The sequence below is a fragment of the Siniperca chuatsi genome, linkage group LG16 (genome assembly GCF_020085105.1).
Source record: "Siniperca chuatsi isolate FFG_IHB_CAS linkage group LG16, ASM2008510v1, whole genome shotgun sequence".
NCBI classification, from domain to species: domain Eukaryota; kingdom Metazoa; phylum Chordata; class Actinopteri; order Centrarchiformes; family Sinipercidae; genus Siniperca; species Siniperca chuatsi.
This window is the reverse complement of record NC_058057.1, coordinates 7,008,833-7,025,260: the sequence shown is the minus strand read 5'-3', so window position 1 is coordinate 7,025,260 and position 16,428 is coordinate 7,008,833. Positions and strand designations below refer to the sequence as shown.

At 38.9% G+C, this 16,428-nt stretch overlaps 1 protein-coding gene across 2 annotated transcripts in view; it reads right to left on the bottom strand.

The window, feature by feature from the left end:
• The window catches only part of pnocb (prepronociceptin b), a 26,074-nt gene extending 9,646 nt beyond the window's left edge, over nt 1–16,428 (bottom strand). For both annotated transcript variants that reach the window (XM_044170371.1, XM_044170372.1), the window contains exons 1-2: nt 16,321–16,428; nt 123–392 (exon numbers count right to left, since the gene is read on the bottom strand). In XM_044170371.1, the coding sequence (XP_044026306.1) occupies nt 123–272 (150 nt within the window). In that variant the 5' untranslated portion in view covers nt 273–392; nt 16,321–16,428. The remainder of the gene's footprint in view (nt 1–122; nt 393–16,320) is intronic.

Here is a 16,428-nt window from a genome sequence, read left to right as displayed (position 1 = left end):
CACACTGACACACGCACAGTGTCGACAAGGCATTTAGCTGATGCTCTTATCATCCGTGACTCACGACGACTACCAGTGACACACAGACACACACACACACACACACACACAATCATACTCACCATGGTGTTGAAGGCTTGCTGCAGCTGCTGCTGCTGCTGCTGCTGCTGCAGGAGCAGACTGCAGGCCACACAGTCCCCCTGGCAGTCACTGCGTCCAGGGGTGAAGAGACATGCCAGCAGCACCACCAGGTACCACAGAGGGATCTTCATCGCTCAGCACAGCCAGACAGGCAGGGACAAACAGGTGCCCAGCAGGTAGAAGAGAAGTCTAAAACAAGGGTCAACAGCTGGAGAATCTGGGAGATAAAGCCTATGGGATCTTAGTCCAGCCTACAGGGAGAAAGCAGACAGAATGACAGGAATATTGCATCAATTCCAATTTATAGGGATCATTAGCTGGATTTTGGGCGGTCAGTCAAAGCGTTGGTGGTGGGAGAGTGTTCAGCCAACACCAGGAGATGGACAATGTGGGTGGGATGGAGAGAGAGCACAACCTGAGGCAATAAATGAGAAAATGGGTATTTTCCATTGGGCAGGAAGCGGCCACTACAGGCTGGAGGGGCGGATCACTGATGCAAATCATTCAGCAGAAGTTGGAGATTTGTATGAGTGGATCTGTGCTTGAAGAGATTAGCTTCAAACCAGGACATGGGTCATGCCCAGTATCAACCAAAGCCACTTGGTAGAGGGATAAAGTAGCAACAATATTATTCAGTCTGATGGGAGATGTAAGGAAGGACTCTATGTTGGAATAAAAAATCCAACCCAACTAGATAATAGACTTTAGGTCAAGAAATGTTCTTTTTTAACACCCTACATTGTAAAACTACATCAAAGAAGATGTGTGTGTAAGCTGATGGAAGATGACTGGAGGGATGAATAAACTCCTGAGGATCCTGGTGCCTCTCGGTGAACCAGGTGCTCTGTGTTTGTTGCTTGACCTCCACTCCCTGACCCCCATCTGTGCTGTTACTCACTACTATATCATCCAATAACACAGAGATAACAAAGAAAAAACAGCCACTCAGAACATCATAGATTGCTTCTGCCCATAGACTGTTGCCTCACCAGAAACATTTGCTATGGCCTCTGCAGGTTTATGAACCAAGACCATGGCTAAGATCATCATACTTCTGCCCTTTATGTTATGCTCAGTCAATTTTGAGAGTTTAGGAAATTGATTGTTTTGTTATCTTAGCAATTATTAATTTATCCTTAACCACTTTAGTAACTTAAAGGCCCCTGTGGAGTTTTAGACCTCTACTAGGGCTATGCAGCTGTTTTTCCATGAGTGAGTCCCTGTTTTGTTTATCTCATACACGCGCACGAGGACACACATGCAGCGTGCATGCAAGTGACGCTATATACAGTCCTACCAATGGTGTCACACTATTCCACTGATCAGCAGGTGGTGGTAATGCGCAAAGCATTTGCTGGCAGGCAGAGAAGACTAGCAAGCTAGTAAACATGGATATAAACAATGCTTGATTTAAAATACTTTCAAAATCCAAGTTTGTATCTCTGCAGACCGGAGACTTTGAGAGGGCGTGGTAACTGCCAATCATTTTTTTTATTTGGCCAATCAGAGGCTTACAATCCACTGTCAGTCAAAAACTAATTACACCAATACACCGCTTGAGCCAGTTGTCAATCACTTTTTAATTCAGCGAATCACTTATCACTCAGTATTATAAGGGGGGCACACTAACAACTCATGCTCCATCCATCATTTGTTTTGTATGGACAACTTTTCAACTAGCTAGCGCTAGCTGTCTGCTTATCAACTCCTTGATCATAACACAATATAGTAACTTTTACCACTGCTCATTTTAGAAAGGCCACCGCAAGAAAATGTGTTCTTTGATTAAACGATCAAATGGACAATGGCTCACAGATGTTTGTTTCTGGCTTCCAGCATTAGCTCGCAAGCCTTTATTTTCCCAGGATTATGCCGGGTGGGCGGAGAAGGGTCCAACTGCAGACCTCCCTCCTGTGAGCCACTGGGGTTTGAGCATGAGTAGCAGGTTTCCATTGTATGAAGTAGGCTAAGTAAATTTTGACTTATTTCAACTTAGCAGTCCACAAAAAATCTGTTTCTGAACAAATTTGAGACGACAAGTAAGGTTTCCACTGCTTTTCTGGCCCTACTATAATTTCCCATAGAGGTTAGCAAGTTAGCTTGCAGTTTACTGCATACAGCCTGTGGTTGCTCATTAGCCTCCAGTGTCTAGCTTTCCGACAAAACTTGCAACATCTAACATTCTAAAATGAACAATGGTGAAAGTTACTATATTCTGTTATGATCAAAAGTTGTCTACTTCCACTTTAAAATGTTGATTAAAAACGTTGATCCTTTGACTAGAGCTGAAAACTTCAGGATCTAAACATTGAGAAACAAGGTGAGTTTGTTTCTTCGTGTCGAACCTCCCCCTTCTCCTATGAGAACAATGATTAGCTGAATGACAGTGAATGACAACTGGTGGAAATTAGTTTTTGATTGACAGAGGATTGTTGCCTCTGATTGGCCAAATTAAAAAAATGATTGACAGCTGCCCCTCCCATTCAAAGTCTCCGGTCTGCAGAGATACCCTACTCTAAAAATACTTTACATTTGACACGTTTGGTAGACCTTAAAGGTGGTGTATGGGATTCTAATTCAGTACACGTCTTTTTGTCAAATTCAGCGAATATCTCCTCACAGTACACTAGCTGTCCGTTCTGTGTGCGCTGAAAAGAAATCTGGTGTTTGTACACAGCCCTGGCTCTGTAAATGGGAAATAAACAAAGTGGTTCGGACCGGGCCACACAACACTATTCAGCAATTCCAGCCATGATTTATGTGTCAGGTAAATGACTTGCCCGCGGACATTCAGCTTACTTTCTAGTTTGCCAAGATATGCTGCTGTTGTGATGTTAGCTGTAGTAGCAGGAGAGTTGTGAGTATCGCTGTCTGGAGCTGGTGTGCTGGCTCTGGGAAACCGTCGTGTCCTCTCTGCATGTTAGCTTCGCAGCAGCAACTGTAGGGACAGTTTACTAACCCACAACCTAGCTAAGCTAACGTTAGCTGCAGTACTTGCTGTGTCGTTATTCGCTCTATATCATGGTATTTGTCACAGTATTGGATTTCTCCAGAATCACATAACCCACCTTTAAGCATACACACAATGCTTTTTGGTGAGTAACACTGAATGTAAACATAACTTGTTTGTTTACAAGAAAACTTCCCATGGCAGCTTTAAACCTACATTAAATTGTTTTGAGTTTTTTGGCCACTTGGGGGCAGCGGAAACAAGCTGTAAACACAACACTGATATATTATCATCTCATCAATTTGGAGTCATGTTTCTGTCCACCTGTCGAATGTAAGTCCAATATTTACTCTCTTTTTAGCTCTGTTTTAGTCTCCACCAACTCCTGAGAAAAAAAGTCTGGCTCTTTAGCTGCTAAATGCTCCACCATGTTTCACCATCTGGTCTCTCACTGTGTCTGTCTGCTGTTTGGTGCTGAGCTGGAAGTGTACAGTGGCTTTTTTGCTAAAAACAGCTGCCTGCTGCGACTGGAAATGATGTTGATGGGGGCGGTGAAGATGAATCAAACCAGTAAAGTTTCAGGCTGTAAAACCAAAACAAAAAGCAGAAAGATGCTAAAATTCTCCATATAGCTGAGGGGAACTGCAGATTCAGGTGATAATTCTCTGTGGGTTTGTCTCCAGACAACCAGATACACCTTTCACGTACGCATAGTCATTTGATTTAAGTTTAGTTAAAAATATTGATTATAGCAGATTTTAAGAAAGGTACAATTGAACTTTCCCATAACATATCTACAGTATCCAGGATCATCAACAAAAGTACAGATTAGTATGCCTACATAACCATTCCCAATCATGGTAAAAAGAAAAAAAAATCTAACCAATTAATTGATTTCAGGAGCAGTAATGGTCTCCCTGCAAAGCTTCATTCTGGTTTAGGACCTCATTATTGCACTTCTTGCCATAAATGACTTGCTTTCAGGAGCTGATGCAGGAAAACGTTTAAGATCTAATGAATCTAGGTCCCCCCTTTTGTAAAATCATAGTAAAGTTCCTGGAAAGAACTGTGTAATTTGTTGCTAATTAAAGGAAAAACAGTGACAATGTTTAGCTGGTACACTACCAAATAATTAATTCCAAGTAATTATTCATGTAATCTCGAGAGTCTTTTAGACAGTGCACAGCTGCTCTGCTGAACATGAAAACATGGGAAATTTGTCTACAGACAAACATGCAGTTCAACATGTATACAATAAAGTTTCCAATGATAAATAAATAATGATTGAATATTTACTTGGATTTGAATGGAGCATTCATTTCCAGCAACTAATTTCCAATATAACTGGAGTTCACTGAACAATCAACTAAGCTCTAGTAACTTTATCAGAACTTTGTCTCTATTGTCCCTGTAATAAGTACCAGATTACATAGTTCTTTACAAGAAACTTACTAAGACATTTTTAGGAAATTACGGGACCCATTACCTTTTTGTGCATACACTGTATGTGCAGCCTACAGATTCCATAATTGGCTTTTACTGTTGGGTAGTGCCTGCTGAACACTGTAAAACCCAATGCAGTAGTGCATCTTATATGACTGTGCATAAAATTCTGGAAGTATTTTTATGGCTAAACACTGCTAAATTTAAGGTTACTTTTAACGTATCTTTAAAATATAGGAAAAACTTTTGATTCCTTTTTGATTTGTTTTGATGTTAAAATAGTTGTGTAGTCATTATTTCTACATATATTTAGATGATTAACATATAAGAAATATTACTAATATAAATCTTAATACAACTACATCACACATTATTAATAGCAACAGGTGCTGTTTAAAAGAACATGATGAGTGCCAATTCTAAATCTAAATCAGGTGTGGATAGGCTTTGAAAAGGTCCATTTCTATAATAACAACAAAGCTGAAACATGAATATACTGAGGATAAAAGAAAGTTGGATTAAAGGCCTATTTTGTAAATGGAATCTGCATTTACAATGATAAGAATTGCTGTATGCAATGTTATGTAACATTAAAGATGAAAAATGCTTTCAAAAATGCTTTCAGTGTCTTGTTGACCCACAAATGGTCAAATGGAATTCATACTCATAATGTTTTCACAGGTTTGATGAAGACAGAGACGAGTGGCAGAAGTCACAGCTAGTGACAACACAATCCCACAGTAAAAACATCCTATTGATGAGAGCGAATGAAAATCTTTGACAATACGCAGAGTGGGTGTTGTATTGATGGGTGCACTGAAGTAAAAATAAATAAAGTAAAAACTAGCACACCGTGACCATTTCCACTTCACCACATTACCACTCGTAGTCAATAGCATATGAAACAGGTCGTGTGTGACCCATTTAGAAATATATAAATGGCTTTATGGGAAATCATTAGAGGGACCTGTTTGTTTTCCTTGCTGAGATGTTTTGTGCAATGATCATTTGCTAGCCTGCTGACTAAGCCCATTTGTTATTGTTATGTTCTCCCTTAAGTGGCCCTTACTAAGTAAGTTGAACAATTGAGTAAACCAGCACAACGCAAGTGATGGCGTAGGCCCTGGATACGCTCCAGCAATATAAAGATGTGGCTTTCCCGCATTAATAATATTCTACCAGAGTGTTAATATGAACAGGCATTTGGGGCCACTGTGAGCTTTTTGTAAACACTATTATTAATGAACAAAGTCATGTAATGTTTGTCATAAGCTTTAAAATTAGACAGTGGATGTCCATTTGTTTGCCGTCACACATTCAGAGAACTTTTATTTCCATTTTACAATGGGGTTTTTTCAGTATTTTCTAACGTTTATTTCTTCAGTATTTTCAGTATATGTTTCTAGGATGATTTACGGCACTGAAGGCATCAGATGGTAAGACACATGCATAAGATAAACCTTTCAAATGAGTTGCATTTGAATGCAAATCAGTTTTTTAAGCTTTTTTTTTTATAAACCAAATTTCCATAATGAGTTAATAATTAATTTTAGTTAGCCTGCAGATTTGTTGAACAAAGATTTATATAGCTGCATCTGGCTTTTGATGAATTGGCAGGAGAGCGATTCATATCTTTCTAAAGGCTCAGGGAATGAGATACCAAGCCTGCTGCCAGGTCTCTTTTGAATGGAAGCCATTATTGTTAGTGAGAAACAATTGACAAGGATATTAAGTGTTAATGGGCTATAATGTTATCAATCTGCGGCCTTGAGATGTTTACAGTGGGTGTAATAGTGAGCTGGTTGTAATGATTTGAATCGGTCAACTCGTTGACATAGGATGGGTTAAAGTGACTGCACTTGCTCGATGTTTATTTATTATATACTCAAATCTGTTTGCACACCTCTTCCCCACACAGCACACACACTTATCCCTTTACTACTCAATAATACATCCCATTAACAGGAGGGTGTCCTGCTCTGACTTTGCTACATTGAACACGTTTTATGTAGTATTCCCAGCAGGATGGCCACTTGCAGGCTGTGCATTTCTGAGGTCTAGCTGCCATCATAGCTGTGGTATGATACAGTGCATATGACAGGTTTCAATTTTTGTGTCTCAGTTTTGGGATAAAATCACCAGCATGCCTCAGTTGATATTTCAGCAAATACAGATTTGGTGCAGCCAAATGGAAATGCATTACAGAGACAAACAATGATCGGTTCAGGTGAATGTGAGCTGCTTTCTTTTCTTCCACAGAGAATAAATTAACATGATATAAACGGAATAAGGCAGAGCTGAAAGAACATGTACTGAATCCCTGCTTTTACTACAATGTGATTTATTATAAATGAGTATGTTTTGTCTTTAGCAGTGTACCACCATACAATTACATAGTAAATGAAAGCGCTTTCAAATTAATAGAAGAACCAAGAATCATGTGATGTACTGCCACCCCAAATCATTTACACATGCAAAGGGAATTATGGGAGTTGTTTAAAAACATCTATACACCTTTTACTACTGAAATACTTCCTTTAAAGATGTACTCCACTGATTTGATGATGTCACCAGGGTTATCCCAGCTTGGGCATCAACACCTGAGACTGAAATTACATTACAAACTGGAGATGGGGGTTTTGAGAGAAGGGCATATAGGAGGCAGGGAGGATCTAATGAAAAATGCTATCCAATTGCATTATGGGATGTGCATTATTTAGCGTTTTTTAAGCTTGACCCATACTAGAGAATACAAGTCAGGATGTCTCAGCCTCTGCTGCTTGAATTTGGACAATTCACTTTTTTTCTCTGTCTTTTGTGAGTCCCCCAACGTTATGGAAGTGCAATACTAAATTGGAGTGCACCGTTAATTCACTGAGTTTTGCTCACAGAAGAGCAGTGAAGGCTAGAGAATATTATTATTTTTTTAGTTAGAGTTTCTTATCTTTTGGTCAGGACCCTGTGTGAGTCAGCTAGTATGCATGACAATGCATGCTAGCAGTGTGGCTTTATGGATGGCAATGTCAGTCTGTCAGTTGGTCCACCACTTTGGTCCAGACTCTACAGATCATAGACTGTATATATAGATATATATAGATGGTCTCCACTACTTCCCCCATAGACTGTAATGAAGCCACTACTGCGCAGTAATGATCGGAGTTGGAGCCGCGGTATCGAGGTCCCGCCCATACACCCATAATCACGGACAGAGCTCAGCTGTCAATCATGACGTGAAACCCCATTTTTATAGCATCAAATAACTAATTAAAACCAAACTTATCAGAAAAACGAACACTTATACATATACATCAGCGTGACAAGAACTACCTAAAATGACTTAAATGCAATACTTAAATTTGATATGTCATCATTTCTATACAATCCGTTTGGAACTTTCTCCATGCTCTTGAGAGCAGAATACAAAAGAATGCTATAATTAAAATCACTAAAAGAAAGAAAACTTGTTTCTGGAATCATGAGAATTTTGGCACCTTAAACAGGGTCAGGCCGTCAAAGGTTAAGAAACCCTGGAATTATCCAGGGTTGTAAGATAAGAATTATTTGGTGTAAAATGGTAATTTGTAATAGAAACACTTCATTAAATGGGAATACACTGTGATCTGTCTACGAAAAGTTTAATCTTTTTGGGAACATATACAGCAACAAAAAGTTAAGTACCACTGGACCAGTGAATAAAACAGCATCAATTTATTACAGAAAGTAATTACAATAACGCAGGTAATCGGTAATCTGTAATCTGTAACGGTTGACATTTTTAAAATGTGCATGTCTTGGTTATCACACTTTGCTTGGCATGCATGGATTACCAAATGAGCTTGTCATTGTGCCCAAGAGCTCCTGACAACCAGGGGCCAGAAAGAGTCACAACTTTTCCATATCTCAAAAACTTCAAATTAAATCTGTGCCTTTCACATCTGTGACACTTTGAGCCATGAACCTACACACTCCTCTCTCTGCTCTATTTCGGTAATGATATAGTTCTTGGTCTTGATGTTGCCACTGGTCCATTTTAGCCACCCTTGCATATAAATGTGCATACTATTTCAGCTATCTTTAACATTTCATATCATTTGCATCATCTATCTGACAGAGTAGACAACTGACTGGGCGCCGGGGGCTGAAATATGATGTACTGTACACAGATAAAGTCCCTTTCCCAGTTTTTGCTGGGAAAGGGAGGCCCCTACACATCAGGCTTTCCCCCAGGCCACCAACACAGCATAATCCACCCAGGAGTCTGCAAACTCATTACAGGAAGTTTCATTTGAAAATAGATCTTCATCATTCGCAAATATAAACAACCTTGCCCTGCTAAATAAACGCTGGCATGAAAGCAAAAAGAAAATGGACTACAGCGAAGAGCCTGACGTCAGATGAGTCTTTCCATCTTGTACAAATGAATGCTTTTACCAAGTTCTTTCCAAAACAAATATACTGTGCTTCCATTAGAGTTAACTAAGACCCTGAAAATGTTACGTGTTTTGAGACAAAATGTTTTACCCTTTCAATCAAACAGGAAGCAATCAGAGCATTCATAAAAGGACTACTGGTCTCATGAATTTGGTTTTGTACATTTTTGTCAGAGCCTGAACTAAATAAGAGCAGGAAAATCTGGAGTGTTCCACCAGTTTATGGTCCCTTAAGGGATTATATGAACATTATTAGGACGAGTGGGAGGGTCAGAAAAGGGGGAGTTATCTATTTTTTCTTTTTGTTGAAGGAAGGGTAGTTGTAATTTTTGGGAGAGCAAGGAAGAATTTGTTAGGTTTTTCATCCCAGATTTACTTTGTGTTTCATTCTTCCCTTGTGAAGAAGAAGAATGAAACTGTAAGATTTACAGTAAATACAAATTTTTAAAAAACAACTGAGGACAGCAATTCTGTCTCTGTATTAGGAATTTATTTTCACTCATTCAGTGACTGTAATAACAGTTTATTTAGCTGCTCTTTTCTCAAAAACAGCGAGAGGCTAGATTTCTTTTCACCATTTTCTTGTGTTTGTTGTGTTTTTTTTGCGTTTTAATAAAATTCAACATTAGATTCAGCCCCCATCCCAACCCCAATTCTTTTTTGTACACTCCCTAAAAATATACCCTTTTGTGTTTCTAGCGAAAGCCAACAAGTGAATGGATGAGAGCAGGATCCAAGCAGCCTGTGCACCATGTACAAAGTTGCAAAGTGTAGTGTATTAATAAAGCTAATGGTGGGATGAATTAGCATTAGCGGCTTAAATGAAGGGTGGAGAGGGGGCCAAGGTGTCATGAATGTGAGTGGAGGAGAAGAAAAGCTCTGTGCTGTCTCTGACAAAGCTCTGACTCACTCTATCTCATCCATTAGTCGTCTGCATGAAGCTGAAAAACACAATGAAGTCTGCTAATGCATAGATAACCTAGGGGTCTCTCCCTCTGTTTCCTTCTCGCTCCCACTTTCGCATCCACTTTCCCATTCTTGATGCTGTGTTCTCGCCTCAACACTCCCTTTCTTCCTCCACTCATGGTTCACCTTCTCCACTTCCACATCTGTGAGATCTTTTATCTTTAATGAACAATTGCAGAGGTTTACAGTCTCCATGTGTAGATCTTAACTTCCTTTCATTAAGGAAAAGCTGGAGCCAGGAGCCACCAAAGATGGATGGCACGAAGATGTGGTCACTTTGATGGAGGGAAAATTATTAAAATTCCTGTTCTACCTATTACAGTACATCTCATGGGCCATTAATGTACTTGATTAATTCTTTACAACCTGAGGAGATTCACGAGTGTTTTATCACCTTACACTTGCTGTAATCGCTTGTTGAAAATGCGTTGATTTGAGATAATGGGCCAATAAAGTGTGGTTTAGTGTGTGAATGGAGAGTGGAGAAAGACAAAGACAGGCCTCATAATACCGATTAAAAATTCATAGTTTCTCCAATCTGGTTCTGATACATTTCTCTGGACGCTTTTGGTTTTGTTTGTCCAGGTTTTAAATAGTCCTCCATTCTAATACAATGGAGGTAAATTAAATTATTTTGTTTGTGAAGCTCATAAAAAAGAAGACATTTCACTGTCCCGGTTACTTTGGATAATCCACAGACTGATCTCATCAGGACTATTTCTTTGGCAGAAACTAGTGCTACTGAAAACTGTTGACACCAAGGTCTGTGGATTATCCAGAGTAACAGGGACAATTATTTCTTGCAAAAGATGCTGATGTTGAAATGTTCTGTTGTCATTTTTTAATACTGTGAGCACTATAAACAAACTTCCATTGTATTGAGGTGAATGGAATTTTTGAAGTCAGATATCTCAGAACGTGGCAATATAAAATCAAGACTATCTGCATGGGTAGATACCTCAATACTAAAAGTAAATGAGGAAATAATTTTTTTTTTTTTGTAATTTTGGGTGAACTGGTCCTTAATGTGAGTTAGGAAAAAAACATGGGTCAAGGTGACTCTTTCACCTGGGATTGCAGTTGTGTGTAGGAGAAATCGATGTGATTCTATCTGTGATAACTGAGCAAACTCCATCTGCTGAAGAAGACTACGGGATGTGGTTGAAAGCTAAGGAAACAGGTAATAAGTGGATCTTTTGGTAATATTTCTCTTCTCAATTTAAAATTCTAGCTCTTAACCACATTACTAAAACACTTCTGTAAGTCATGGACTAGACAGCTATGTTTGTTCCTTTTCTTTATCCTCCTCTTCTGCTTGGTGAACTGTACGAGTTTGAGTCCAGCTCACAGCGACACAATCGCTTTCCCTTTGTTCCTGGTCTCCTTTGTCATTCTAAGCTTTTTAGTAATCTATGTAAAGCAAATAAGTAGCTACTTTTGGTTATCCTAAAATGGTCACAGGCTGCCAATCTGTCTAGTGTGTACTCTTGCCTTTCGCCCAATGTATGCTAGGATTGGCTCCTTGCATCACTCAACAAATTAAGTGGTTTAGTAAATGGAAGGATGGGTAGTACAACTGCACACAGAAATAAGAATTAAACTGCTTCTACATCCACTTTTACTGCAGTTATTACTAGAATCAACATTGCAAAGGGCTGTTACCTTAAATGAGTTATGCTGAAGTGGTTGTGCTTATGTACTGTATTTAGTCTTCTAAACCAGGCTCCCTGCAACATATTAGTGCTCATCATGTGGTGACTCATCAGGCTAGTCTCTTGACATGGGATACTGTGTCTCTCATAGGTCACTGATTGCCTGCAATTAGACCGTACTCAATAAACTCATTTAAAATTCCAACCCTAATTGAATTAGTTTGAGATTGGTTTTTGGTTATTCTGCTTCCAAAATGTATGGAGAACAGTTATTACTATTCCAGTTTACAGGCTGTAATGCAAATAATCAAGGGTGTAATTTCCACTGGGGATGGGGGGACATATGCCCCTCATTTTTCAAAATCCAATTTTTTCCCCCCTCACTTTTATATTTTCAGGTTGATTTTCAAACTACAACGTCTCTGAACATTATTCTCTGACTGTCCAGCTGCCAAAATCCAGATGTGAGAAGATCTGCGCTAATAAAAATGTTGAAAAACTCATCTGAGTCACCTTCAGTTATTACCAAATGCTCAGAGCAATGCGCTTAGCAAGCAGCAGCGACTGGTGCGGCGAGTGTGTTGCAATTTAGTTTGCCCTGAGATTCGCCTCTCAGGCTGCCTTATCTTATTGGTGAAGGTATGAAACCTGATAGGAATACCTGAAGGCAGTCCTCAGGGCTGAAAAAGGCACTGACTAGTTTTTCGGGGAATATTTTTATCTACAATATTGTCCTAAAAAGACGCTATAATTGAACATCAGTCAAAGACAAGACAGTAAAGCACAGCACTCTTTGTAGCAAACATGCAAATACAACATTATCTATCATAAAGTATAGGTATCTATACCCTCTAAAACATAAAGATATAGATGTGATATAAAACAGAGAACAGCTGAAATGAGCAAATGTTTGCCATTTTTGCTTGATAAATTACTCAAGCAATTGATAATTTATTAAAATTGATGTTCCCCTTGTATTATTTTGTCATGCCACTACCCTGGACCAACTCAAAACGCACATGGAGGCCCAAAGAAAACCATCAGAATCATGCAATACCACTGAAATCGACATCAGATATGACCACTGTTGTCCTGTCAAAACTCAGATAACAAGTAACTCTTCCAAAAACCTTCAGTTTGGGGAGGATTTACACACACAGCCACCATATCATCTCTCACACAGCAGTGGAAATCCAGCCTGAGCAGCCACAGACAAACAGTATGTGTGAGTTTAGAGGGCCAGGAGCAGAAGGTGCACTTGCAGTTGTGCATTTTCCTCGCAGGAAGGATCCTGAAATGACCAATCTGAGAGAATGCGGTTAATCCGATTTCCATGTGCCTTCCACAGCTGCACCGGGTTTCATGATTGTACCTATTACCTGCCTCGTTGCAGCATTCAAGTCTTGTTATTGTCACACACAAGCAGAATTGACAGATTATGACGATCATAAAGGGGAAAGAGGTCAAGAGTGAAGGGCATTGAGTCCATGATGATGCTGTGTATGCAGCTAAATTCAAGCATATAAAGAAGATTAAGATAACATGCAATTACATAGAGACACTTTTTTAACACTTCATCTTTTTTGTATTATTTTTTTTATCTCTCGAATCTCTCGAATTCTCTTTGTCTTACTGTAAGCATATCTACTGGAATAAATCACAATTCCTGCTCCTGGATCACTATGTGCCTTTAGGAAATCTTATCTTGTGTAGACTGTAGAGCACACAAATTAAGTGATAATGTGATAAACTGCATCTTTTTTTCTCCTCTGTCCCGCATAGACTATAACACTTTCACATACACATTTGTACAAATATGAAGTGGAGATATAAGACAATTTTATATTCAAATTCGGTTCCTTCCGAGGCACCGCCATATCAGATCAATTGAGCATATCATTACTATTGTTTCCAACAAATGTACTCGTAGGGTTTCTTTTAATTGGGAACATATTTGCACCTGAGGGTAGATGCTCAGCTGGGTGACATCTCCTCTGCAATCATTCCTAGCATCAGATATGTCCTTCATAGGGGGAAATCACACTAAGAGAGAGCAGAGTGCAGTGCAGACACATATCTTTTCAGTTATGGCTGATAAAACTCACACAGGCTGAAACAGATGCAGGATTAGATGTGTGGGAGTCTGTGGGATATAGGTGCTTTAAAAGAAAAAGGGTGGACACTGTTTGCAATTGCAGATAAGTGCATCCACGTGAATCTTGACACTTTGCTCCCATGTCATTCCCCAAAGTTATAGAGAGAGTTCAGGTTATTTAGCTATTTTTTTGATACTTCTATAGACCAGAAAAAGAAGTGACATGCACTGACACAGGGGGAAATGTTCCATGATGCTGAAATCAAGCCAAACCATCTAGAATATACTCTAAAAAGTTAATTGAAAATGTCAATTGTCAAACCTAAATCAGCTCTCGACTTTTAGAAAACAGGTTTTAACACAACAGGGACATTACGCCCTTAATGATGCACTCAGTCCTGCAGTGTTACTTCCCACCAGCCCCAGACTGCATAGCAGAAATTCTGCAGAGTGTTAGGCAGCTGACATGGTGTCATCATTGATCTGGTTGCTGTTAAGCTGCGTTGACACCTGCACTAATCCATTGGACATGGAGCCAGGGGAAAGCAATCTAGCACGGCCAGACAAGCTCCCAACTTTTATCAAGGTGAGGAGAGTGAACCTGGAAAAGGGGATGAACTGCAAAATACTTGTGCATGGGAGGGCAATAGATACGGGAATATCTGGTACCTGTAAACAGTGTAATCAGTTCAATCTTAGTATAGGCAGCAGAAATGCTACAAGTTTTTTTTAGCTGATTAGAGAGAGAATGCTCATGATGTAAGCAACCTGTTGTTTTTTTTTTACAAGACAAAATAATTAAAGATCTTTGAAAGATTAAAGAAAGTCTTTTTTTAATGAGTGTATAATCACCTGAAAATAAGAATCGTTCTGTTTTTATAACCTTAGAATAAGCCGTTTTTATCTGCAAAGGGAGCGGGTCCCCTTCCACGGAGGTCGCTATGTTGCTTTGCCATATTTCTACAGTAGCCCAGAATGGACAAACCAAACACTAGCTCTAGATAGGGCCGTTAGTGTTTTTCGCGAGTTTTGCGGCCACCTTAGTTTCTCCTACACGCTTGGAAGGGGAGGGTGAGGCGAGCGGTATTGAAATGGTTGCAAACTTCAATTTCACCAATAGATGCCATGAAATCCTACACACTGGCCCTTTAAATCGTGACATCCTTTGCCAGTTACGTGAGGTATGATTAGATTAAACCAATTTTAGATTTATAAGAAATATAGATTATGTACATTTACAAAAATGTGATTCGTTTTTATGGGCTCTTGCATGATCTATTTCTAACTTTTAAAACAACCAAATTTTGAGACTTATATGTGGAGACTATAAATATAGATTCTTTGGGTATTTTCAATAGAAAAATTATATGAGCCAAGGTACATTAGCACTAAAACATTTTTCTTTTATGAAACAAGGGCTTTCCTTTTATATGCTATACATTTTTACACAAAATTAATACAAAGAAATGAAAACTCAACAGAAATCATGAATTGGTTGATTCAAACCACTCAACTCACTTAAATACATTAGTTCCGTCTGATATACCTGTAAGTCTGATATACCTATAAAATACTGTATCTGACTCTGTCCTGTTAACTTGTTCCATTCTTCATAAAACATTTCCCCAGTGTGAAGTCATCCATCTGTGAATGGTATATTAACCACCCATTTTTTCCCGTCTGCGTGAGTATCCTCTTTACTGATAATGGGAAAAGATTATGCACATTCATTACCATTATCATTAAAATCATCATTATCATGCGCTTAGAATAATAACAGTGTTCAACTGATTCACTTCTCCAGCTTTTTTCATACTTGTTCGGGTTGACACTGGAGCTGCTTTAGGAAGAATGAAATTGCTTTTGTCAATTTTTTCTTTGAAGCTTTCATGTGATGTATTTAATCTGACATACAATACTCCATGATCAATCAAAAGAGCAAACCATAAATAAGCTGCTTTTGGAGTTCTACCGGTGCTGTTTTGATCAATTCATCTTAAATATTAGAGAAAACTAAGGACTGGAAGAATGTTTCTAAAATGCATTTTTACATTTGCTTTATAGTATCATTAATCTACATTTTACAATGTTTTTTTTCATTTATTTATATATTACATATTTTTTATACTCTACTTTTGTTAGATTAAAGTCAGGTACACCTTAGTCCAATACAAAGTGCAGCTGAGTGACTAACTGCTTTCTCAGCACGATCTGGGACTTTCTCTCTTGTTAATTAAGTAGTAATCAGGTGCGATGTGGGTACTGCTGACGGTGACTGTGGTACCTTTAGAGCCTCAGGGAGACAATCAGAGTAATAGCGGAAAAAAGATTATTTACAGAATCACCTCCGAGGTCAAAATCCAAAATCACAGAGCCAGAAACGGATAAAGCTGAAACGACAGACGCGATAAAAAAGGCAATGAATGAGGGAGAATCCTAGCAGTGGTTGTCCTTAAACAACAATATTCCCCCTGGATCTATTAGCCAGTGTTTGTGCATTCAAGACATCCTTTCCTAATAAACTGTTTTCTTATCTCTAAAAAAGTGTCTTTTCTCAGCTCTTATACATTTAACAGCACAATCTCTACATACAGGTAAGCTCACACTCGTATGAAAAAAAGTCACACTTGAGCACTTCCTTACCTGTATCTATGACGTAAAGATATTCTCTCAGAGTCCTCCTTCTGTGGCTACAGGAGAGTTTGGTGGTTCAGCTCGTATCCTTAGGCTAAGGGTTTCAACAACTGAACG